Below are 26,672 nucleotides of genomic sequence, written 5' to 3'. Positions count from 1 at the left end.
AGCCAACTTTCCTCCAAACAAAAACGTAATTTTGATTCAAATCCAGACTTAGGGATTCCTGGACCGTACTCTCTCTTTCCAATTAACCAGCTCAGCACCAGGTGACTCTGGGCAATATCTCACTCAGGGCCAGATGTAGGTAATCCCCGATTACCGATTCTTAAATACCGAATCATACCGATTCAGTATTTAAGAACTGGCAATCGGGATGTAGGTATATTTACCGAATTAATTACCGAATTGGTATGATTCGGTAATTAATGAATCGGTAATTACAGAGTCTGTAAATGCCATTGTTTCCTATGGGCCTTGAGGCCCATAGGAATCAATGTCAATTACCGAATCGGTAAATACCGATTCGGTAATTGGGGGAAATACTGAAGGGTGGCAGGGTGTCACTTTGACACCCTGTTGCACCCCTCAACTGTGCATGGGTGCACATGTTGCTGACATACATGCCCTTAGGGCATGTATGTCTGCAACATGGCACTGTTTAAAAAGCAAAAAAAAATGCTTTTTAAATGGTTTTCTTATTTTACCACGAACTACTAGTTGGTGGTAAATTAAGAATTCTTAAACCCTTGTAGCACTGAAAACAGTGCTACCTACATCTGAAATTGCAGAATCGGTAATTTTACCAATTCGGTATTTTACCGAATCGGTAAAATTACAGATTTGGTAAAATTACAGATACTGTAATTTTACATGCCCCTACATACCAATGTCCAAATACCGGTCGGAAACGGCCGAAATTCGGTATTTTTGCCCGTTTCCGACCGGTATTTGGACACCTACATCTGGCCCTAAATTTCCACAATGGCCCCCAGCCCTTTGGCTTAGAGGCTATGGCGGTGGACCTCGAATCTGGGGAACTGGGTTTGGGTCTCGGTAATGACGCTGAACATCCTGTGATCCTGGGAAAAGCACTCAATCTCCCCGTGCCTAACAAAAATGAATGTGTCCTCATGTAATGCAACTGGTGCTATGTAAAGTTCTCTGATACCCGATTCAGGTTACATTTGCGCTATACAAAACTCTGTTAAATAAAAAAACAAAATAAAAATAAGTAAGGGTGAGTAGTTTGCGCTTTACAAATACGGATTTACACTGAGACTCAGTGACAAATCTTGGCACACATCGAGACTCAGTGACCAGTCATGGCACACACTATATTGACCAGTTTTGCGCACACTTAAAATCTGTGACCAGTCCCAGAACACACTGCTATTCATTAAACACACACTCACTGAGGCTATTACAAGTTCTTTGATGATATGGTCCTCCAGCTACAGGCAGGTGATCCACTCCCACATGTAAAGTTAATGCAGGATTCTGTGATTTCCTCTCTAGGTGGCCAGGAGATCCCTCGTCTAATGAGGCAGGCGATAATCCTGGGAGTGTTGGTTGCAGTCAACGTATTCATAAGCATCGTGCTCTACCGTCTGGGTAAGAAGTGTGGAGTTAACTTTCAGATACTATTAGATCCCCCATTTTAGCCACAGAATTACTGTTTGGAGGTGGCTGTCAGCCTCAGCAGTAATGTCTGATTCAAAGGTTTGTCTTAAACATTGCTTAATATGTACGTTCTCCTGGATGATGAAGATGATGATAATAAAGTGTTCTGATCACTGAGAGTTGCGGAAGGCTCCTGAAGATGGCGACTCAGTCAATGATGAATAATGATGATGATGATGATGCTAATGATGATGAGGATGATGATGATGGTAATGATGAGTGTTAAATGTTGTGAGTGTTGACAGTTCCTGAAGACTCCTGAAGGTTAGTGATGATGATGATGATGATGATGATGGCAATGAGGATGGTGAAGATGATGATGATGATGATAATGGGTGTGACAATGGTGACAATGATAATGATGGTGATTATGGTTATTAGTATTAAGTAATTGTTGGTGATGAGGATAATGTGAAGGTGATGATGGTTATGATGATGTCGAAGAGGAGGATGATGATGGTGATTTTAAGTGTTGAGAGAGTTGAGAGCTGTTGAAGGCTCCTAAAGGGGGTGCCATGGTCAAGAATGGATGGTGGTGATGATGATGATTAAGTGTTCGATGTGTTGAGAGTGTGGAGAGCTGATGGGGGCTCATGAAAGAGAAGCCAATTTCCACCTCACTTTGTGGAGGCTTTGTGGCCCTCCGATTTTCCCCGCCCACTTTCGGAGGGAGGTCCGGCAAAAAATTTGGGGGTTTGGTTCGGGAAGGATCTTAGATTCTACGATCACGTCAAGAGACTGACGGGTGTCTGTTTCGGCACACTCAAGTCACTTAGTAGAGTTTTTCACTTTGCTTCCTCAGCCTGCCAAGGAAATGGTAGCACGGGCACTTATAGTGTCCCGTTTAGACTTTGCAAATGTGCTTTTCATTGGCATTCCGGGATATTTAGTGAACAAACTCCAACTGATCCAAAACACGGTGGCAAGACTCTTATTTAACATCTCTAAAAGAACCAGTATAAGGGCACACCTCCGTGACCTTCACTGGCAGCCGGTGGCCCAGAGAGTGCAGTTCAAGGCCCTCACCTTAGCACATAGAGCCCTGCATGACTCTGGTCCCTCTTATATTAAGAAACATGTGGCCTTTTATACCCCTCAACGCTCTCTGCGCTCTGCCTCTCACCGTCTGATGGCCACCCCCCGCTTTTGACGCTCCAGATTGGGGGGTCAGTCACTCTTGGTCAAGGCAGCTTTGCTCTGGAATAGCCTTCCAGTCGCCGTACGTCACACGCACAATCTCGGTGCCTTTAAGAGACTTCTCAAAACACACCTTTTTAATCAAGCTTTCTTTTAATCTTCTCCTTCCACACGCCTGAGTCCGTATCGCGCCAGGATACTCCAGAGTAGTTGTGCGCATTATAAGTCTCTTATAACATAACATAACATAACATAACACTGTTGGTGAAGATGATGCTGCTGATGATGATGGTGATGATGATTATAAAGAGTGTTGAGAGCTGTTGATAGCTCATGAAGTAGACACCACGGTCATACATTGTGATAATGATGAAGGTGATGATGATAATTAAGTGTTTGAAGTGTTGAGAGCTGTTGGAGGCTCTTGAAGGAGAAGTCACAGTCATTGTTGGTGAGGATGATGCTGCTGATGATGGGGATGATGATTATTAAGAGTGTTGAGAGCTGTTGATAGCTCATGAAGTAGACACCACGGTCATACGTGGTGACAAAGATGAAGGTGATGATGATGATGATAATTAAGTGTTTGAAGTGTTGAGAGCTGTTGGAGGCTCTTGAAGGAGGTGCCACAGTCATTGTTGGTGAGGATGATGGTAATAATGGTTTTGACAATGGTAAAGATGATGATGGTGATGATGATTATTAAGAGTGTTGAGAGCTGTTGATAGCTCATGAAGTAGACACCACGGTCATTCGAGGTGACAATGATAAAGATGATTAAGTGGTTGAAGTCTTGAGAGCTATTGGAGGCTCATGAAGGAGATGCCACAGTCGTTGTTGTTGATGATGATGAGGGTGATGATGATGATTAAGTGTTCGGGGTGTTTGTAGCTGTGGAAAGCTCCTGAAAGGGGCGCTGTGGCCAGTAATGATGATATGTCAGAAAGGGCCTTAGTGAAGAGCGGTCACTGATGAAATGTACAAGTACTGTGAATACCTGCGCTGGCTCTGACTGAGTGAAATAAGGGCTAAACAGCCAAAGGTTATGATCTGTTACTCATGAAACAAGACAATACTTTTGTTGTACGCCAAGCAAGCCTGGCCCTTCCTGGGGATGTCTGGGGTCCTTTAGTTCTCTTATCATTGACAATATACATGCCACTGATCCTGTACAACACTTTGCTTCCTTTTTGGCTAGGTTCACACAATACAGATGCAACATGCATACATACATACATACATAAATACATATACATATATATATATATATGTCAGGAACTCCGAGAATTCAGCAAACGCAGCTGCAAGCTAAATAACGGAACGGACCCATTTGGATAATTTCAACGCTTTTATTTTCTGTGCACCCTCTTGGTCGCCATGACGCGTTTCGGGCCCAAAAAGCCCTTGATCACCAATTGCATATATATATATATATATACATCCAAATTCGCTGCTCAAAAAGCCGCCTCCAAGGAATGCTAACAGCAAGCAGACACGGACCCAGTTTTAAGTGCATAAACGTTGCGTTTATTTCAGTCGGCCATTACGCGTTTCACATATATACTGCTGAACTGACTCTGGTCGGTGACGGTCGCTCCACCCGCCGTGCGGCTCTCCTTGAGTGTGCCCGGTCCCCCTGCCTGCCTGTTCCTGCTCGCTAGCAGTGCTTGTTGCTCTTGTTTCTGCCCTGGTTTTTATTTTCACCGTCTTCTCGCCCTGCCGCTGCTCCCCTGCGGCCCGCCCCCTTTTTGCCTTCTGTACCTGTTCCCCTCCCCACGCCACCCCGCTCCCGCCTCCCAGCTGCTCCTCCCTCCCACTCTGCCCCTCCCACTACGCCATTTATGGCGGAGTCCGCATTCACGCGCAGCGTGCACGCGCAGCGGGCGCGCCCTTTGCGCGCCGAAGGCGTGCCAAAAGCAAGCCCGTCTGCGCCCGTCCGTGCCTGGACCGCGCCCAGCGTCAGGACCCCTGGCCCCCGCAGAAGCCAGCCTACACGACGAACTTATGACCCCACCACCCTCAACGCACTCAACGCCGGCCGGAACCCCACCTGCTACCGAGCCACCCCGAGACGCACCCACGGACCCTTCACCTGCCAAGCCTGCAAGTTCACCTGCCTCCGGACCTGCACCACTCACACCAAGCCAAACCCCAGCAACAACCACCTCAAGTGCATCCTGCTCAACACCCGCTTCGTCCACAGGCACGCCGTTGAACTCTGGAACCTGCTCAACACAACAGCAGCAGATGTCGCCTTAGTCACGGAAACCTGGATGAACGCCTCCTCAGCGCCTGACATCGCCATAGCCATCCCGGACGGATACAAGATCACCCGGAGGGACCGCGTAAACCAGACGGGAGGAGGAATCGCCATCGTCCACAAGAACACCATCCGCATCTCGACCAACTCCGATGAAACCTTCACCGCCGCCAAACACCTCCACTTCCAGATACACACCGACCCAAAAACGACCCTCAGAGGCACCCTCATCTACAGACCCCCGGGACCACGCACACAATTCAGTGAAGACATCGCAGACTTCATCAGCCTGCACGCCCTTCCCTCCGCTGACTACATCCTCCTAGGGGACCTCAACTTCCACCTGGAGAACAACAATGACAGCAACACCACCACCCTGCTGGACAACCTCGCCAACCTCAGACTCAAGCAACTGGTGAACACCCCCACCCACTACGCCGGCCACACGCTTGACCCTGTCTTCTCATCCAGCAAGCACATCTCCTTCAGCCACTCCACCGGACTCCACTGGACGGACCACAGCTGCGTCCACTTCAGCTTCAGAAGAACCACGACCCACCACCACCCGCAACAGGTTCCTCGCCTGAGCTGGAGCAAGATCACCGCCGAGCAGCTCACTACCTCCCTCAGCCAGAACCCTCCCACCAGCACAACAGACCCCAACGAAGCAGCCCGCAACCTCACACAGTGGCTGACCACCTACGCCGATGACCTCGCACCACTAAAGAACCCTCCCAGCAGACCCGGCAGCAAGAAAACCCCCTGATTCACCGACGAACTCAAGAACTCCAAGAAGAACTGCCGCACCCTCGAGAAAGCCTGGTGGCACGACCAGACCACAGACAACAGGACCGCCCTCAAGCACGCCACCCGCAAACACCACCAGCTGATCCGCGCCACCAAGAAGACAGCACTCAAAGAATGACTGGACAACAACGCCCACGACAGCAAGGAACTCTTCAGCATCGTCAAAGAGTTCTCCAACCCCAGCGCCGGAAACAACGACATCACTCCCTCGCAAGACCTCTGCAACTCACTCGTCTCGTTCTTCCACCGCAAGATCGCTGACATACACAACAGCTTCGATGCACAGACCACGCACCCAACCACCGAACCAATGCCCCCCACCACCACCCTCTGCAACTGGACCCCGGTCAGCACCGAAGACACCACCCGCACGATGAACACCATCCACTCCGGATACCCAACCGACCCCTGCCCCCACTACGTTTTTAACGAGGCCGACACCATCATCGCACCCCATCTCCGGGACGTCATCAACACCTCCTTCCACACCGCCACCTTCCCAGAGAGCTGGAAGCACGCCGAGCTCAGCGCCCTCCTGAAGAAACCAACAGCGGAACCCACCGACCTCAAGAACGTCCGCCACATCTGGCTCCTCCCTTTTCCTGCCAAAGTCATCGAGAAGACCGTCAACAGACAGCTCGCCGCCTTCCTCGAGACGAACGGATCCCTCGACCCCTCGCAGTCCGAGTTTCGGGCCAACCACAGCACCGAGACCGCCCTAATCGAAGCCACAGACGACATCAGATACCTGATCGACAACGGGGAAACAGCGGCCCTCATCCTCCTGGACCTCTCTGCGGCGTTCGACACTGTCTGCCACCGCACCCTGGTGCAGCGCCTCAGCAACATCGGAATCCAAGAGAAGGCACTGGAGTGGATCATCTCATTCCTCGCCGAAAGAACCCAGAGAGTCCGCCTCCCCCGTTCAGATCCGAGGCCACCGAAGTCATCTGCGGCGTACCACAAGGATCATCACTCAGCCCAACCCTCTTCAACGTCTACATGAGCCCCCTCACAACCATCGCACGCCAACGACCCCGCCACCGCCAGAGCCAGCCTACACGAAGGGATGAAAGACGTCACCGAGTGGATGAAGAACAGCCGCCTGAAACTGAACTCAGACAGGACGGAAGTCCTCTTCCTGAGATCATCGCCCTCAGCCTGGGACGATTCCTGGTGGCCCCCTGCCCTGGGCACCACTTCCAAACCAACGGACCACGCACGCAACCTGGGCTTCATTCTGGACTCCTCCCTCTCGATGGCCCGACAAGTCAACACCGTCTCCTCATCGTGCTTCAACACCCTGCGCATGCTCCGCAAGATCTTCAGATGGATCCCCACCAAAACCAGGAAGACCGTCACCCAGGCACTCGTCACCAGCCGACTGGACTATGGGAACACCGTCTACGCCGGGACCACAGCCAAACTTCAAAAAAGACTCCAACGCATCCAGAACGCCTCCGCACGACTCATCCTGGACATCCCCCGACACTGCCACATCACCGGACACCTGAGAGACCTGCACTGGCTCCCCATCAGCAAGAGAATCACCTACAGACTCCTCCCCACGCACACAAGGCTCTCCACGACCTGGGCCCCAAGTACCTCAACGACCGCATGACCTTCTACATGCCCACCCGCCAGATACGATCGACCAGCCACGCCCTCGCCACCGTACCACAAATCCGCAGAGCCACCGCCGGAGGAAGATCCTTCTCCTACCTGGCAGCCAAGACATGGAACTCCCTCCCCATCCACCTTCGGCTGACCCAAGACCATGTCAAGTCAAGTCAAGTCAAAGAATTTATATAGCGCACTACATACCCAGAGGGTCTCAAGGCGCTAAGGAGGGGGGGAGGATTACTTGTCAAATATCCACGTTTTAAGTTGCTTTCTGAAAGCTAGGTGGTTCTGGGTAAGGCGAAGGTGAGTGGGGAGTGAGTTCCGTGTTTTAGCAGCCAGGTAAGAGAAGGATCTGCCTCCCATGGTGGTCTTGTTGATGCGAGGTACAGTGGCGAGGGCTTGGCTGGAGGAACGAAGTTGGCGGGAGGGGGTGTAGAAGGACAGTCTTGAGTTGAGGCATTCTGGTCCGATGTCGTAGAGTGATTTGTGTGCGTGGGTTAGCAGTCGGAAAGTGATTCTCTTATTGACGGGTAGCCAGTGGAGGTCTTTCAGATGACCAGAGATGTGTTCGTTGCGTGGGATGTCTAATATGATTCTGGCTGAGGCGTTTTGGATTCGTTGGAGTTTCTTTTGGAGTTTAGCGGTAGTGCCTGCGTAAAGGGTGTTTCCGTAGTCCAGTCGGCTCGTGACCAAGGCATGGGTGACTGTTTTCCTGGTTTCGGTGGGGATCCATCGAAATGTTTTTTTGAGCATGCGAAGAATGTTGAAGCAAGATGAGGATACGGCGCTGACTTGTCTGTTCATTGAAAGGGAAGAATCCAGGATAACGCCTAGGTTCCGTGCGTGGTCTGTCGGGATGGGTGCTTTTCCAAGGGCTTCCGGCCACCAAGAGTCATCCCATGCAGAGGGGGATGTACCTAGGATGAGAACTTCTGTTTTATCTGAGTTCAGTTTCAGGCGGCTGTGTTTCATCCATTCAGCAACTTCTTTCATTCCTTCGTGTAGGTTAGTTTTGGCGGTGCTGGGGTCCTTGGTGAGAGAAAGGATCAGTTGAGTGTCATCCGCGTAAGAGATGATGTTGAGGTTGTGTTGGCGGGCGATGGTCGCGAGGGGGCTCATGTATACGTTGAAGAGGGTGGGGCTGAGAGAGGATCCTTGTGGTACGCCACAGATGACTTCGGTGGCCTCGGACTTGAATGGTGGAAGGCGGACTCTCTGGGTTCTTCCGGTGAGGAACGAAGTGATCCATTCAAGTGCTTTTCCATGTATTCCGATGTTGGTGAGGCGTTGTAAAAGGGTGCTGTGGCAGACTGTGTCGAATGCTGCAGAGAGGTCGAGGAGGATGAGGGCGACTGTATCTCCATTGTCCAGTAGAGTTCGAATGTCGTCTGTTGCTGCGATGAGGGCGGTCTCAGTGCTGTGTTTTGCTCGGAAGCCAGATTGTGAGGAGTCGAGGGATTTGTTGGCTTCGAGGAAAGCGGCGAGCTGGTTGTTGACAGCTTTCTCAATGACTTTGGCCGGGAATGGGAGGAGCGAGATGGGGCGGTAATTTTTGAGTTCGGTGGGGTCCGCTGTGGGTTTTTTCAGAAGGGCGGTGAGTTCAGCGTGTTTCCAGTTTTCTGGAAAGGTGGCGGAGTTGAAGGAGCAGTTGATGACGTCTCGGAGGTGCGGTGCTATGACGGAGTCTGCTTTGTTGAAGATGTGGTGAGGGCATGGGTCTGTGGGGGATCCTGAGTGGATGGAGTTCATTAGGCGGATGGTGTCCTCAGTGGAGATTGGGTTCCAGTCGTTAAGGGTGTTCGCGGGGGGAGAGTGTTCAGCATGTGGTTGGGTGGGTTGGGCTCCGGGTTGGTTGTCGAAGCTGTTGTGGATGTCTGCAATCTTGTTGTGGAAGAATGAGGCTAGGGAGTCGCAGAGGGCTTGAGAGGGGGTGATGTCGTTGGAGTTGGCCGAGGGATTGGAAAACTCCTTGACGATGTTGAAAAGTTCCTTGCTGTTGTGGGCGTTGTTGTCAAGTCGATCCTTGAATGCGGTTTTCTTGGCCTTTCGGATTAGTTGGTGGTGAGTGCGGGTGGCGTTTTTGAAGGCGTCCTTGGTGTTGTTGGTTGGGTCTTTTTTCCACGCTTTTTCAAGGGTGCGGCAGAGTTTCTTGGACTTCTTAAGATCATCGTTGAACCATGAGGCCTTCTTGTTGCCAGGTTTGCTTTGGCGTTTTTTCAGTGGTGCTAAGGTGTCGGCAGTGTTGGATAACCATAGGGTGAAGTTGGCGGCGGCTAGGTTTGGGTCCGAGGAGTGGGCTGGGGTGTTTAGAAGGAGCGATGAGGAGATCTGGTCGGTGGTGATTTTGTTCCAGTTTCTTTGCAGAGTTGGTTGGAGGTGGTTGGTGGGTTTGGGCTTGTTGTAGGTGAAGTGGACGCAGCTGTGGTCAGTCCAGAGGAGATCCGTAGCGTGGCTGAAGGAGACATGATTGCTGGAGGTGAAGATGGGGTCGAGTGTGTGACCTGCGATGTGGGTGGGGGAAGTGACCAGTTGTTTAAGTCCGAGGTTGGCGAGGTTGTCCAGGAGGGTGGTGGTGTTGCGGTCGTTGATCTTTTCAAGGTGAAAGTTGAGGTCTCCCAGAAGGATGTATTCTTTGGAGGGGAGCGCGTGTGGAGTGATGAAGTCCGTGATGTCTTCACTGAATTTTGCGCGGGGTCCTGGTGGTCTGTAGAGGAGGGTGCCTCTGAGTGTGGTTTTGGGGTCGATGTGGATTTGGAAGTGAAGGTGTTCGGATTTGGCGAGGTTGGCGTCAGAGCTGGTTGAGATGCGGATTGATTTCTTGTGGACGATAGCGATTCCTCCTCCTGTGTGGCTGGTACGGTCTTTGCGAGTGATCTTATAGTCTTCAGGGATGGCAATGGTGATGTCTGGGGCGGAGGAAGCGTTCATCCATGTTTCCGTTAGGAAGGCGACGTCCGGGGAGGTGGTGTCAAGTAGATTCCATAGGTCAATGGCGTGCCTGTGGACTGAACGGGTGTTGAGAAGGATGCATTGTAGGTGGTTGGGGTCGGGAGTCAGTGGGGTGGTCGTAGCGGAGATGTTGTCAGTGCCGCTGAATTTGCAGGAGTAGCAGGAGAAAGGTCCATGGGTTTGTCCGGGGGCGGCTTGGACGCAGTTGGGGGCGCGACCGGGGTTAAGGGTTAGGAGGGCGGCGGCATCGTAGGTGATGCGGGGGGGCTGGGCAGCGCGAGGGGCAGGGGGTCTGGCGCTGGGCGCGGTCCAGGCGCGGACGGGCATAGACGGGCTTACCTTTGGCGCACCTTCGGCGCGGATTGGGCGCGGACGCTGCGCGTGAACGCTGCGCGCGGGAACAGCTGTCATATAAGGAGGGTGGGGGGGAGGGGCGAGGGCATCTCAGCTGGGAGGCGGGGCGGGCTAAAGATCAGCACAACAACAACACAAGCAAAATGGAGGCGGAGGGGGGAGCCCAGCGGAAATGCGCAAATGCAGAAAAAGCGGCGCTTTTAAATATACAAATGCAAAATGTTCAGAGCGGCAACCAGGCACACAGCAGGCAGCAATAATGAGGCAGATAAGCAAACAAACAGCAAAGCAACGATACCGAGTGACACAGGAAGACACTGGGGAGCGACCACTCAGCCCAAGGGACAGGAGCGAGTCACGGCGCTTTCCGGTGGTGGAGCGCTGTTCTGGTCAGTGGGAGGGCGTCTCAGCTGGGAGGCGGGGCGGGCTAAAGATCAGCACAACAACAACACAAGCAAAATGGAGGCGCCATCTGGCCTTCAGGAAGCAGCTCAAGACCTGGCTGTTCGAGCAGTAACGTACCCCTCTCCCCCAGCGCCTTGAGACCCTTCCAGGTGAGTAGCGCGCTATACAAATGCCGTGATTGATTGATTGATTGATATATTGATTGATTGATTGATTGATTGAACGGAATTACACCACATTTGGCAAAGAGGTAGTCCTTGGTTCAGACTTGTGCCTTTTGCTTATTTGGTGTAAATCCATTCAGTAGTTCCTGAGAAAATGACAGTTAAAGTAATTTATATATATCTATGGGTGCCGTGGATCCGCGTATCTATCCACGTAGCCTAGGCGCAGCCTGCACGCACACTGCCGTGCACGAGCTGGCTGTCAACAGTGAAAATCAGGAAGTGTTGGCAGCCATCTTCTGCCTCGGTAGAACCGAGGCACAAGAAACACAAAACAAACACAGCAAAACTCGAAAAGGGGGCTGGGTAGACACACCCTGACCCCCTAAACCTGCACAGGGGGTCCCAAAATGTTTTTTTTTTAAATAGCGGGATGCGTGTAGGATCCGCGCATCCTAGCTATGTAAAAAAATAAGAAACACGGTCTCCCGTGGTAAATATGGTAATTTGCCCCGGGGGTCAAATGTCTGGGGCATTATTAAAAAAATAGTGTGGGAGTCCCAATCCCCCCACACTGGAGCATCATGTTAGCTACTCCCCATATGGGAAAGCAATGCCGGCTCCCACAGGAGGCGGGGAGACGGCGGGACCGTGGGGGGATTGGGGAACCCCCTACGGTCCTCAATGTGAGGGCCAACCCCAGGGGATGGGGTTCCCGGGGCTACCAGTGGCCTAAGAGGGAGGCCACGCCGCTCCCCTCACCATTAACAAAAACAAAAAAAAAAACTTAAAAAAAGGACGGCCTCGGGGGATGGGGTCCCCGGGACCTCGAAGTGCCATGAGGAGGGGGGCTATGCCGCCCCCCTCCATAAAAAAAATATTTGGCAATGCCACAGGGGATGGAGTTCCCAGGGCCTGGAATTGGCCACGGGAGGGGGACACGCATCAATACTGAGGGTCCCTGGGGGCCAACTAGCCTACCAGGTACCGGAGCTGTGTTGCAGAGTGTTGTAAAAAGGGGCATGGCCTCCGAACACCTCTCTACAATGCAGCCTCCTGGCGCATACCGGAGGGACCTGGTGGGCTAGTTGGCCCCCAGGGACCCTCAGGATTCAAGGTGACTTAATCTCCCAACTTAAAACGTGCCACAGGGCGTGTTTGCATACTTGTCACATGAGGCCCCGCCCCCTCCCTGCACCACTGTGGTGGGAGGTGGGAGAATAAGTCCCCTTGAATCCTGAGGGTCCCTTGGGTCCAACGAGCCCACGTGGTACCTCTAGTAAGCGCCCATGAGCTACGTCGCAGAGAGGTGTAAAAAGGGGCATGGCCTCGGAACACCTCTCTCCTACGCACCTGTGTGCCGCTTCCTGGAAGTACCTGGTGGGCTAGTTTACCCCCAGGGACCCTCAGATTCAAGTGGACTTCATCCCTCAACGTTCAACATGCTAGGGGGCACGTTTGCACAGTGGTGTAGGGAGGGGGAGGGGACTAATATAAGAACTTAGCAATCCTGCTGTGTGGAACTTATTGGTGGTAATAAAAGGGATAGTTGGCGCCCAAGGTTGACGTTGGGGGCTAACTACTCCTCCTGTTACCGCCAGTAAATCCCACACAGTGGGATTGCTAAGAGGTATTTCGGAGACCTTTCTCCACCATTATGGAAATGCTACTGGTATATTATAGTCAGAAATTAGCATTTAAAACACCTTAGAAATTCAGTGAAAAAAACATAGGTTTCAGGGACGCTATAGTTAGTTGGGCATTTCTCTCGTAGAAAACCATAGAGATTCCCCATTATAGATAGTTCAGCTAACTATAAATCGCGCACCCACAGTGTACTGCTGATGACGTCACATATTATATCAATCATGACATGGTCAGTGACATCACTGATGACATCTCAAATGATATTACTGATTACATCATCCACGTTAAAATTTGATGCACCTCCTCACACTCTAATATAACTTTGAGGCACCCACTGTAAAATATAGACTACCATTTTTGAAACCATTGACACACCAATACCAGTTACTAGATACGCACTCACTGATTCCTAGGTCCACATACACATCCACTCATTCACCCATACAATCACTCATACATGCACTCATCAATACTACACTATCATATGTACTCATACACCTATGCAGATACTCACACACCACCACTCATTCAGAGTTACTAACACATGTACTCAGTCATGGAAGGAATCAATCATACTCCCATTTACTCACCTATACTGTTATACCGCTATACCGCTATACCGTTATACAAACACCACATCACTTATTCAGTCACAAATGCATACTTACTCTCTTATACAATCACTGATACAAGTACATACTCATCCAGGTGTGGCGCCGCGGCCAGGGCGACTGACGCTGGAATCTGGGGACCACGGTTCGATCCCCAGCTCCGGCGGCAGGTTAGCCCAGCACCATGTGACTCTGGGCAATAGCTCGCTTAATCTTCCCGACGGCCCCCAGCGCCTAGAGACCCTTACGGGTGATTGTGCGCTTTACAAATGTGGACTTTACTTTACAGCCACTCTCACAATAACTGACTCTCAGGAATAGTCATTTATATACTTCAACTCTCACATACACTGCCTTTTACATATTAGTTACTTGGACATGTGCCATTGAGATATCCATTAATTCACCAACACACCCAAACACACACTCATCCACCCAATACAGCTGTTTCCACATGCACTCTTCAACCCGTACACACAGTGAATCAACCACTAACACATCTATGCACAGAGTCACATACCTCACACACATACTCAGGCACCCATACAAATACTCAGGCAACCAACCAATAGCCCATATAGACACTCATGTAGCTACTGACCAACCCATGTAGAAGCTTCTACAACAGACAGACTGATACAGACATTCACGCAGTGTAGTCCTTAAACCATGCATTCAGTAAGACACATGTAATCACTCACTTAAACAGTCAGTCACGCACCTACTAAATCCTCCATCCATACACTTAAACACGCACACATTCTACAACATACATTGGCATATATATAATACATATTTAAACTTTAAAGAAAAACATAGTCACTGGATGATGTCATCAGGGATGTCATTTGAGATGTCATCAGTGATGTCACTGACCATGTAATGATTAATGTAATATGTGACGCCATCAGTAGTGCATTGCGGGTATGCGAGTTATAGTTAGCTGAACTAAATATAACAGGGAAATTTCTATGGCTTTCTACGAGAGAAATGTCGAATTAAGTATAACGTCTCTGAAACCTATGGTTTTTTCAGTGAATTTCTAAGGTTTTTTTAAATGCTAATTTCTAACTATAACATCAATGGAACCTATATTTTTTTCAGTAAATATATATATCTATATTTATTTTTTTCACTGAAAAAAACACAGGTTTCAGGGATGTTATAGTTAGTTTGGGCGCTATAGTTAATCGTGCTAACTATAACTTGCGCAACCCGCGATGCACTGCTGATGATATCACATATTACATCAATCATGACATGGTCAGTGATATCACTGATGACATCTCAAATTACATCACTGATGATATCACTGATGACTTCATCCAGTGACTGTGTGTTTCTGTGAAGTATACATATATATATTCACTGAAAAAACTATAGGTTTCAGGGCTGTTATAGTTAACTGTCCAACATTTCAATTGTACAAAACCATTTAAATTCCTCTGTTATAGTTAGTTCTGCTAACTATAACTTGCGCGCCCGCAATCCACTGCTGATGATATCACATAATACATCAATCATGACATGGTCAGTGATATCACTGATGACATCTCAAATTACATCACTGATGGTATCACTGATGACGTCATCCAGTATTATGTGATATCATCAGTCCTCGCTCAGTCCAACCCTCTTCAACATCTACATGGGCCCCCTCGCAGACATCGCACGCCAGCACAACCTCAACATCATCTCCTACGCCGACGACACCCAGCTGATCCTCTCCCTCACCAACGACCCCGCCACCGCCAAAGACAACCTACACGAAGGGATGAAAGAGGTAGCCGAATGGATGAAGAACAGCCGCCTGAAACTGAACTCGGACAAGACGGAAGTCCTCATCCTGGGATCCTTACCCTCAGCCTGGGACGACTCCTGGTGGCCCCCCGCCCTGGGCAGCGCACCCAAACCGACAGACCACGCACGCAACCTGGGCTTCATCCTGGACTCCTCCCTCTCCATGACCAGACAAGTCAACGCCGTCTCCTCGTCGTGCTTCAACATCCTGCGCATGCTACGTAAGATCTTCCGGTGGATCCCCACCGAGACCAGGAAGACGGTCACCCAGGCCCTCGTCACCAGCCGTCTGGACTACGGCAACTCCCTCTACGCCGGAACCACCGCCAAGCTCCAGAAGAGACTTCAGCGGATCCAGAATGCCTCAGCACGTCTCATCCTGGACATCCCCCGTCGCAGCCACATCTCCGGACACCTGAGAGACCTGCACTGGCTCCCGGTCAACAAGAGAATCACCTTCCAACTCCTCACCCACGCACACAAAGCCCTACACAACCAAGGCCCGGGATACCTCAACAGCTACCTCAACTTCTACGCTCCCAAACGCCAGCTTCGATCGACCGGCCACGCCCTCGCCGCCGTCCCCCGCATCCGAAGAGCCACCACAGGAGGTCGGTCCTTCTCCTACCTCGCCGCCAAGACATGGAACTCCCTCCCGACCCACCTCCGGACGACCCAGGACCACCTCGCCTTCAGGAAGCAACTCAAGACCTGGCTGTTCGAGCAGTAGCGGACCCCCCCTCCCTAGCGCCTTGAGACCCTTTTGGGTGAGTAGTGCGCTATATAAATGCTGTGATTGATTGATTGATTGATTCTATATAGTATAAATATATATATTCACTGAAAAAACCATAGGTTTCAGGGCTGGTATAGTTAGCTAAACATTTCACTTGTACATAACCATTTAAATTCCTCTGTTATAGTTAGTTCTGCTAACTATAACTTGCGCGCTCGCAATCCACTGCTGATGATGTCACATATTACATCATTCATGACATGGTCAGTGACATCACTGATGACATCACTGATGACATCTCAAGTGACGTCTCTGATGACATCACTGATAACATCATCCAGTGAATGTGGTTTGGTTCAATATTTAAATATGTATTATATATATAGCAATCTGCATTGAAGAATGATTGGATGTATAAGTGTCTGGATGGAGGATTTAGTAGCAGTGTGATTGACTGTTTAAGTGACTAAATTTAAGTGTCTCACTAAATATATGGGTTAGTGACTAAACTGTGTGAATATCTGTATCACTCTGTCTGTTGTTATGTAAACTGCTGCACCAGTTGGTTACTAGCTACGTGAAAGTCTATATCAGTTATTGATTAGTTAACTAAGTATTTGCATGGGAGAGTGAAAGTGTGTGTGGTTCGATGGAGGTGTGTGACTGCCCAAAGATGTGTGAATAGTTGATTCAGAATGTATATGAGGTTCAGACTGCATGCTATAACAGTTGTTTGTGTGAGTGAATATCTTCATGGGTGTGGTGATGAGCAAATATATCTCTCAGTGGTACATGTACAACAAACTAGAAAAATAAAAGGCAGTGCATGTGACTGTTGTATATAAATAAGTATACATAAGACTCAGTGATTGTATGAGTGACTGTATGGATAACTGTATATTTGTAATGGTGATTTTATAACACAACAATTATGAGTTACTATCTATATGAATAAATGAAGTGGTGTTTGTATACGTGTGTAGCTGGATAAATGTAAGTATGATCCATTGTTTGCATAAGGATGTGTGCTGGTGTGAAATGTCGATATAGGTTTATAAGTATATTTGATAGTGTTCTATTGATCATTGACAGCATGTATGAGTGAATCTGTAGGTAAGTGATTAGATGTGTGTGTAGATCTAGGAATCACTGAGTGGGTTTTTAGAAACTTGTATTGGTGTCAATGGATTCAAATATGGTACTCTTTATTTTAGCAGTGAGTGATGAAAGGTTATACCAGTGTATGATGAGGTGTATCAGATTGTAACATGGATGATGTCATCAGTGATGTCATTTCAGATGTCATCAGTGATGTCACTGACCATGTCATGAATGATGTAACATGTGACAACATCAGCAGTGGATTGCGGGCAAGCAAGTTAAAGTTAGCAGAACTAACTATAAAGGAGGAATTTCAATGGTTTTGTACGAGTAAAATGTACAGCTAACATTAGCAGCCCTGAAACCTATGGTTTTTTCCATGAATTTCTAAGTTTTTTTTTAAATGCTAATTTCTAACTATAAAATGTCTGAAACCTATGGATTTTTCAGTGAAGTTCAAATCTTTTTAAATGTAATAATAGTTATATGTATTTTTTTATACTGATTTTCCATAGTTTTTTTAACTGTTTATTTTAACATATTTTTAATTTTTAATATAAATGGAAATAAAAATGTGTTTTTAAATATTGAAACCAAAATGTTGTGTTTTGTCAGGGTCACTGGATGAGTACTAGGGTACTGACTGAATGATTAGAGTACTGCAAGGCGAGTGCCTAGGTGAATTTATAAGTGTTTTGGTTTTGGCGCAGTGAATGGATGAGTACACGGTGCTGAATTGGTCACTGGAGGAGTGCAAGAGGGGTGACAGGGTATTTGCAGGAGTGTATAGATATGAACTGGGGAATTGAAGGTGTGAAAAACAAGTGTGTAGGTAGTTAGAGGACTGCATGCATAGTGGACAGGGGTTTGAAGCAGTTCATGTGCTAAGTCCTGGATCACTGGATGAGTAGTTGGGTACTGACTGAAAGATTAGAGTACTGCAAGGAGAGTGCCTGGATGAATTTATAAGTGGTTGGGTTTTCGCGCAGTGAATGGATTAATACATGGTGCAAAATGGATCAGTAGAGGAGTGCAAGGGGAGTGACAGGGTGTTTGCTTGAGTGTATGGATACTGACTGGGGAATTGAAGATTTGAACGACAAGTGTGTAGGTGGTTAGAGAACTGCATGCATAGTGGTATGGGTTTGAAGCAGTCCATGTGCTAAGCCCTGGCTCACTGCATGGGTACTTGGGTACTGACTGAATGATTAGAATACTACAAGGAGAGTGCCTGGGTGAATTTATAAGTGGTTACGTTTTGGCGTAGTGAATGGATTAGTATATGGTGCTGAATGGGTCACTAGAGGAGTGCAAGGGGAGTGCAGGGAGTTTGCTGGAAGTGTATGGATTCTGACTGGGGAATTGAAGGTGTGAAAGACAAGTGTGTAGGTGGTTACAGCACTGCATGCCTAGTGGATAGGGGTTTGAAGCAGTCCATATGCTAAGACCTGGCTCACTGCATAAGTACTTGGGTACTGACTGAATGATTAGAGTACTGCAAGGAGAGTGCCTGGGTGAATTTATAAGTGTTTGGATTTTGGTGTAGTTTATAAAAATAATTCAGATGGGTACTGATGGTAACTGACTCTGACTAACCAGTCCTAAAGCCAGTGCTATTCTAAAAGACACTTAAAATACAGTTAAAACTCCTACATACACTAGGGATCACTATGTTTTGGGATACCCCTGTGATTATAATGACCTCCTCTGAAAGCCCCTAGTACATAATAGGGCAGGGGTTAAAACTACCTCTTAAAACACGCCACAGGCTGCATTTGCACACTGGTGAAGGGAGGGGGGCTAACTTGTGCTGGTTTTAATTTTGGAGATACATTCTCCTTGAATTGTTAGTGTTCCTTGTTTTCAACTAGCCCACCAGGTATCTCCAGTTCGCGCCTCATAGCTGCGTTGCAGAGAGGTGTAAAAAGTGGCATGGCCTGGACTACCTCTTCGCAACGCAGCGCAGTGGCACTTACTGGAAGCACCTGGTGGACTAGTTGGCCCGCTGGGGCTTTCTGGATTGAAGGGGAATAATTTTCCCAACTTAAAACGTGTCACAGGGAGTGTTTTCACACGTCACCTCAGGCCCCATCCCCTCCCTTCACCACTGTGTAAACACTCCCTGTGGACGTTTTAATTTGGGAGATTAAGTCCTCTTGAATCCTGAGTGTCCCTAGGGTACAAGTAGCTCACTAGGTACCTCCAGTAAGCGCCACAGAGCTGCGTTGCAGAGAGGTGTAAAAAGGTACACGGCCTGGGCCACCTCTCTGAAACACAGTGCAGTGGCGCTTACTGGAAGCACCTGGTATCCTAGTTAGCACCCAGGGGCCCTCAGGATTGAAGGGGAATTTCTTCCCCAACCTTAAACATGCCACAGGGAGTGTTTTCACATATCACCTCAGGCCCCATTTCTTTCCTTCACCACTGTGTAAACGCGCCCTGTGGCCGTTTTAAGTTGGGAGATAAAGTCCTCTTGAATCCTGAGTGTCCCTTGGGCCCAACTAGCAAACTAGCCCACTAGGTACCTCCAGTAAGCGCCACAGAGCTGAGATGCAGAGAGGTGTAAAAAGGGGCGTGCCCTGGGCCACCTCTCTGAAACACAGCGCAGTGGCGCTTATTGGAAGCAACTGGTAGCCTAGTTGGCCCCCTGGGTTCTCAGGATTGAAGGGGAATTATTTCCCCAACTTAAAACGTGCCACAGGGCGTCTTTTCACACGTCACCTCAGGCCCCATCCCCTCCCTTCACCACTGTGTAAACACTCCCTTTGGACGTTTTAAGTTGGGAGATTAAGTCCCCTTGAATCCTGACCATGGCTCAATCTAGTCCACTAGCTACCTCAGTAGTAAATATCTTTAAGATTGAGATGATGATGAAATATATTTCTGAATGATACATGTCCAGTAAAGTAAAAATATAAAAGGCAGTGTATGTGACAGTTCTTATATTTAAATAAGTACATATAAGATTCAGTGATTGTATAAGTGACTGCATAGAAAACAGTATACTTATAATAGTGATTTTATAACACACTAAGTATGACTTTCTATGTATATGAATAAATAAAATACTGTTTGTATAAGTGTGTAGCTGAGTAAAATGTAAGTATAAACAATTGGTCGCATACGTCAGAAGGATGGCTGCATAACTGAATAGGATGTGCGCTGGTGTGTAATGTCAATATAGGTGTATAAGTATTTTTAATAATGTACTATTGATCTTTCTTAGCATGTATATGTGAATCTACAGGTAAGTGTGTAGATGTAAAAATCAGTGTGTGGGTTTTTTAGAAAGTTGTATTGGTATGTGATTCTTTTAAATATGGTACTCTATATTTTATAGTGAGTAATGAAAGGTTATACTAGTGTATGATGAAGTGTATCAGATTGACATGTGGATGATGTCACCAGTGATGTCATCAGTGATGTCATTTGAGATGTCATCAGTGATGTCATCAGTGATGTCACTGACCATGTCATCAATAATGTAATATGTGACATCATCAGCAGTGGATTGTGGGCGCGCAAGTTATAGTTAGTACAACTAACAGAGGATATTTCAATGTTTTTTTACAAGTGAAATGTCCAGCTAACTATAACATCCCTAAAACCTATGTTTTTTTCAATAAATATCTAAAGTTTTTCAAATGCTAATTCCAAACTTTAACATGTCTGAAGCCTATGTTTTTTTTTCAGTGAATCGCAAAGGTTTTTTAAATGCGAATTCCTAACAATAACATGTCTGAAACCTATGGTTTCTCCAGTGAATGTCAAAGGTTTTTTCAATGACAATTTTTTTATGTATTCATTGTCATATTTATTTTTTTTATACTGATTTACTACGTTTTTTAATCTATTTATTTTTTGATTTTTTTTTAAATAACATACTTTTCACATAATTTGAAAAAGAAAGTTTTTAAAAATATTGAAATTCTGTTATTTTATTTTATATTTTTTAAGTTGCACACCCAAAGCGTACCTTCCTCGAATACTGCGCGGAACATAGCCGCCATTATAGGATTGCTGTGTAGAATCCGCGTAGGGTGTGCGATGGGTTCATATTTTTGTGCACGATCGCTATGCGGCCCGTACGCGACTTCAAGCACATACGCGACATGTACATATTACGCTACGCCACGCTCGCGTGTTTCCGTTTGCGTGACTCCCTTGACATTTTTTATTGTTTAAAAAGATTGTTATATGTCTTTTATATAAATATTAAGGCAAGACATTATCTGAGCCAATCATAAAAATAATATTCTTTTAGTTTTAATAACCTTATAATACTTTTAAATGCAATTTGGCGAAGTTGTGCTGGTTGCGTGTGAGCACCCTACGCGGGCCTTATGTGACCAGAAAACAAGAGATTTGATTGTTTCATGACACTTCCTATTCTAAGTGTTGAAGGACCCCACCCATTTTAATCACTCTTCTTAGAACTTCCTTGGGAGAAGACCTGTACTGAGAAGATCTTCATTTTTATTCATTGGAGACCTGAATTTCCTTTTTGCAGACAAAAATGGCTACACCAATGCCAGAGTCATCTGATTCTGACCATTCAGATGTGGAGGGGTTTGTACCAGGACCTCCCCGGCCCCAAAAAATACATATCCATTGTGTGGAAATGTTTCACTTCTCCGGAGGGACAAAAAAAAGTGAATGCCACCAAGGTGACATGTAAGATATGTAAGGCTGTCTTATCCAGAGGAGATCCTAATAAGAAATACTCCTGTGGCACTGAAAGCATGCACAAGCACCTAAAATCCCTGCATCCAGTGAATTATGCTAACGAAGAATGCAGAAGAATCTGCCACAATGCACCTCCACCACCGGCAACTGCGAGGATCTCTGGGGCATCTCCTTCAACCTCCCATCCAGACATACGTCCACAGTTTGGAAAAGTAAAAATGCACTGTGTCGGTTATTCTGCTATGGGGTGCAAACGGTAGACCTAGTGTGCAGGGCAATCGATTTTTCTTTTCACCCAAAGTTCATGGTTTTGTCTGTCCCTTTGACTTTTTGTTCCTGTTAAAAAATCCCAAAAAAAACCAAAAATCATAAAACTACAAAAAGAAACGAAAAGTTATTTTCCGAACTAAATACTCTGGTTAAAAAAAGAGCTAAACTTGTATACAAGTGTGTGAAAGTTTAGATGAATGTCTGTGTGGTGCATAATTGATTCAAACAATGCATTTGTGGTAAATGGTGAATGTATAAGTGCAGAACTATAAGGAAGTGCTGCAGCATGACACTGTAAGCTGTTTATCTACAGCATGCTGTGGTACTTTCGGAGCACAGGAATGCAACATATGTACATAAATATGTTGCAAATCTATGCTTCCCTCTGCACTGCTGCTTAAACTGCAGCCATGTGGTGACACATGCAAAAACAACAATTGATGGACAGAATGCAGAACATTGTCATACATTCACCCCAGTACAGAGATCTGGGCATAAATCCAATGTTTTTTTGCACTCTACACCACCCCAGGTCAGACATGGCCATATGCAAATCAGCCTTGACCCTGTGCCTCATGGGAACAGTCCAGCCCGAACTGCCAAGCCATGTCTTTCCTGGACTGGAATCAAGCATCCAAGGACCGGTTTCTGGCTATCAGCCGTCATCAGCCTGGATAGCTTGACTCCAGTGGTGTAGAGAGCATGGGACTCACGTCTGAGCATACCCACCCCAATCGGGGTGACGAATGCAAAAACAACAATTGATGGACAGAATGCAGAACAATGTCATACATTCACCCCAGTACAGAGATCTGGGCCTAAATCCATCGTTTTTGCCCCATTTGCTGACCTGAGGTGGTGTGGAGTGCAAAAAAACAATGGATTTAGGCCCAGATCTCTGTACTGGGGTGAATGTATGACAATGTTCTGCATTCTGTCCATCACTTGTTGTTTTTGCCTTTGTCGCCCGAGTGGGATGGGTATGCTCAGACGTGAGTCCCATGCTCTCCACAATACTGGAGTCAAGCTATTCAGGCTGATGAAGGCTGATAGCCAGAAACCGGTCCTTGGATGCTTGATTCCGGTCCAGGAAAGACATGGCTTGGCAGTTCGGGCTGGACTGTTCCCATGAGGAACAGGGTAAAGGCTGATTTGCATATGGCCATGTCTGACCTGGGGTGGTGTAGAGTGCAAAGAAACAACGGATTTAGGCCAAGGTCTCTGTACTGGGGTGAATGTATGACAATGTTCTGCATTCTGTCCATCACCTGTTGTTTTTGCCTTTGTCGCCCCGAGTGGGATGGGTATGCTCAGACGTGAGTCCCATGCTCTCCACACCACTGGAGTCAAGCTTTCCAGGCTGATGAAGGCTGATAGCCAGAAACCGGTCTTTGGATGCTTGATTCCGGTCCAGGAAAGACATGGCTTGGCAGTTCGGGCTGGACTGTTCCCATGAGGAACAGGGTCAAGGCTGATTTGCATATGGCCATGTCGGACCTGGAGTGGTGTGGAGTGCAAAAGAACGATGAATTTAGGCCCAGATCTCTGTACTGGGGTGAATGTATGACAATGTTCTGCATTCTGTCCATCACCTGTTGTTTTTGCCTTTGTCGCCCCGAGTGGGATGGGTATGCTCAGACGTGAGTCCCATGCTCTCCACACCACTGGAGTCAAGCTATCCAGGCTGATGAAGGCTGATAGCCAGAAACCGGTCCTTGGATGCTTGATTCCGGTCCAGGAAAGACATGGCTTGGCAGTTCGGGCTGGACTGTTCCCATGAGGCACAGGATCAAGGCTGATTTGCATATGGCCATGTCTGACCTGGGGTGGTGTGAAGTGCAAAAAAAGATGGATTTAGGCCCAGATCTCTGTACTGGGGTGAATGTATGACAATGTTCTGCATTCTGTCTATCACCTGTTGTTTTTGCCTATGTGGTGACACAGGCACGCTTGCACCATGGTACAAGGATCTTTGAGTCATGTGGAGTTTGTTTTTGTGCAAAAAGACACATCTTCCTCAACAAAAATAATCAGTGAACGCATTTTTCTCTTTCAATGTATGCTGTGCATTGTCGCATATATTGAAAGAGAAAAAATTAGGAGAAATGAAAAGAATTCTCCTTGTTGTGCCTTGCTAATTAAATTGGAGGATGGTGCAGCATTCACACACATGTCCAGATTCATCATTTATGATAGATCTTGTGATGTCTTGTTCTATGATTGTTCTGTGCAAACACGCACAGCAACACCTATAGAATGCCCTTTCAACGCAAAGTGGTGTGTATGGTGAGGTCGTATTTACATAGAGAAGAAAAGGTATACAGAGTGCCTTTTCCTCTCCTTGTCAATATGAAAGAATGTTTTGCGCTATCACTATGTTACAAAAAGTGACATATTGTTGGCACAGGATGCTTTCTACACATATCTGTTGGGTTAGTGGCCCCCCAATGACACTCAGTATTCATGTTAACTTTATCCTTTAACTTAAAACGCCCACAGAGCATCTTTCCACACATATCAACTGTGTCCATCTCCCCTTTCTTCACCTCTGTGCAAACACAGGCCATTGTGCATTTTAATACTTAGTTAAACTTAGCTTCACAGTAATAGAAATAAAAAATGCTACACATTTTTTTTTCAGTTGTTTTTTATAATCTAAATGTATGAAAATGTGATATTTTAGAATTAGGATCTGTGAAAGAGAAGAAAAAATACAGTTATAATATATAATATTATATTTTTTACAATACAGCACAATTTAACATTTTACAAATTATTTTCTTTGCCTTTTTTGCTGTTCTCAGAATATATTGAATTTCACTAGAAACAGTGATTTCAATCATACTCATCACATAACAGCCGGCAAAAAAAATCCAATCAATAAGATTGTTTAAAAAAAACAAGACTACATCCTCAATAACATACCATATAATGCAAATCACACGTATATAAAATGCTTACTCCTAAGACAATTTTCTAACTTAAATGTACATACAGTATAAAGGTTGTTGTTTAAAAATATACGCTGAGAGAATGTGCAAGAAAAAGTCCTTAATTCCCTTAATTCAAATATATTCTTTTCTTTGTAGGTCAAATAGTATTCCTGAAATCCTTTATATTGAAATTGTCCAATAGTAATAGTATTAATACATAATACATTCCTCAGAGGCCGAATTATGTTCCTAAAACTTTGGTTTTAACAATATTAGGTAGGAATTTGGTAATTCACTTGGCAAACGTTGTTTAAAAACCAACTGAGCATCATTACAATATGTCCAGCCTTTGTCACATTTTAGATAGGCAATGTAATGTCCAGATGTTGTGGAAGGACCATCATGAAAAATTAATGCTACTGCTACAAAAGTCCTTCCTGATATTGATAGTTGTCTTGCCGCAAAATGTTTTATTTAAGTGTCCAATTTTCTTCCATCAGCTGTATAACATTGCATCATTAAAATTATATACTGTCCATATATTTGTATAAATAATGTTGATACAATTTCTGATTTGTATTGGCTACACTTCATGTTTTGATTTGCTGCTTTAACTAGTTTATGGAAAGACACTGATTTACAGTCTGGTAATGCCAAATATATAAATATACACACTCAAAAATGCCCCCTTCTCACACTACTTCCAGTATGACTTATATAACGACCGAATGAACACATTCATTCAATTTGTATTTGTATTTGTGGTATACTTGTAGAGCGCAGACCTGTCACCCAAAGGGCATCCTGGCGCTTCGAACCATGAACCAACAAATTTGCAGCAACTTAGCCTGTCCTGGGGAAGAGATAAGTTTTTAACACCTTCCTAAAGGCTGAGAGATCCTCAAGATTCCTTAGAGATATCGGCAGGGAGTTCCAGAGTTTGGCCGCCGCTACTCTAAAGGATCGACCGCCCATCCTCACTCTCTGGAAGCGCGGAACTACAAGTGACCTTGAAGAAGAGGAGCGTAAGGTTCGAGATGGAAGGTACCAGGCGAACATCTTCCGCAAAGAGACCGGGCCAAGACCATGGATAGCCCTAAACACGATGCAAGCTGCTTTGTAATGCACGCGTAAATGGACCGGCAGCCAGTGAAGTTCCTGTAGCGCTGCCGTGGATGAACTGTAGTAGGGACGAGAAAGGGCGAGTTTGGCAGCCATGTTTTGTACCCTTTGTAGCTTACCCAGTAGTGTTATCGGGGCCTCCAGAAGTAGTCCGTTACAGTAGTCAAGTCGACTTAAGATGGTACTCCGTACTACTTCTGGTCTGGCTTGCTCAGGAAGAAGGGGCAAGACTTTGCGTAGCATGCGGATCAGCATCATGCACGTCGAGGTGACCTTGTTTACGTGCAGATCTAACTGCAAGTTGGGCCCGAAACTAACACCCAAGTTGCGCGCTGATTGTGCAGCTGACACCGTCTCAGAAAATGACGAGGGCCAGAAGTCGTCTGGAAGAATCCGAGGGTCCGGTCTGGTATGTTTATTTATACATTCTACTCATTTTTTTTCTAGAAAAAAGTTTTTCAAATGACAGAGAAAAATACACATGTCGAAAATTGTTTACATTCTTATTTGATTAGCAAAGTACATTTCGATCTAACATAAATATATACAGAA

At 46.6% G+C, this 26,672-nt stretch overlaps 1 protein-coding gene across 1 annotated transcript in view; it reads left to right on the top strand.

The window, feature by feature from the left end:
• LOC144769996 (butyrophilin subfamily 1 member A1-like) overlaps positions 1 to 26,672 on the top strand; it is a 156,804-nt gene that overhangs the window by 14,191 nt on the left and 115,941 nt on the right. The window contains exon 2 of the mRNA XM_078654192.1: positions 1,351 to 1,446. Coding sequence (XP_078510318.1) covers positions 1,351 to 1,446 — 96 coding nt within the window. The remainder of the gene's footprint in view (positions 1 to 1,350; positions 1,447 to 26,672) is intronic.

The sequence above is a fragment of the Lissotriton helveticus genome, chromosome 7 (assembly GCF_964261635.1).
Source record: "Lissotriton helveticus chromosome 7, aLisHel1.1, whole genome shotgun sequence".
In the NCBI taxonomy this organism is placed as follows: Eukaryota; Metazoa; Chordata; class Amphibia; order Caudata; family Salamandridae; genus Lissotriton; species Lissotriton helveticus.
This window is presented reverse-complemented; position numbering and strand designations above follow the sequence as displayed.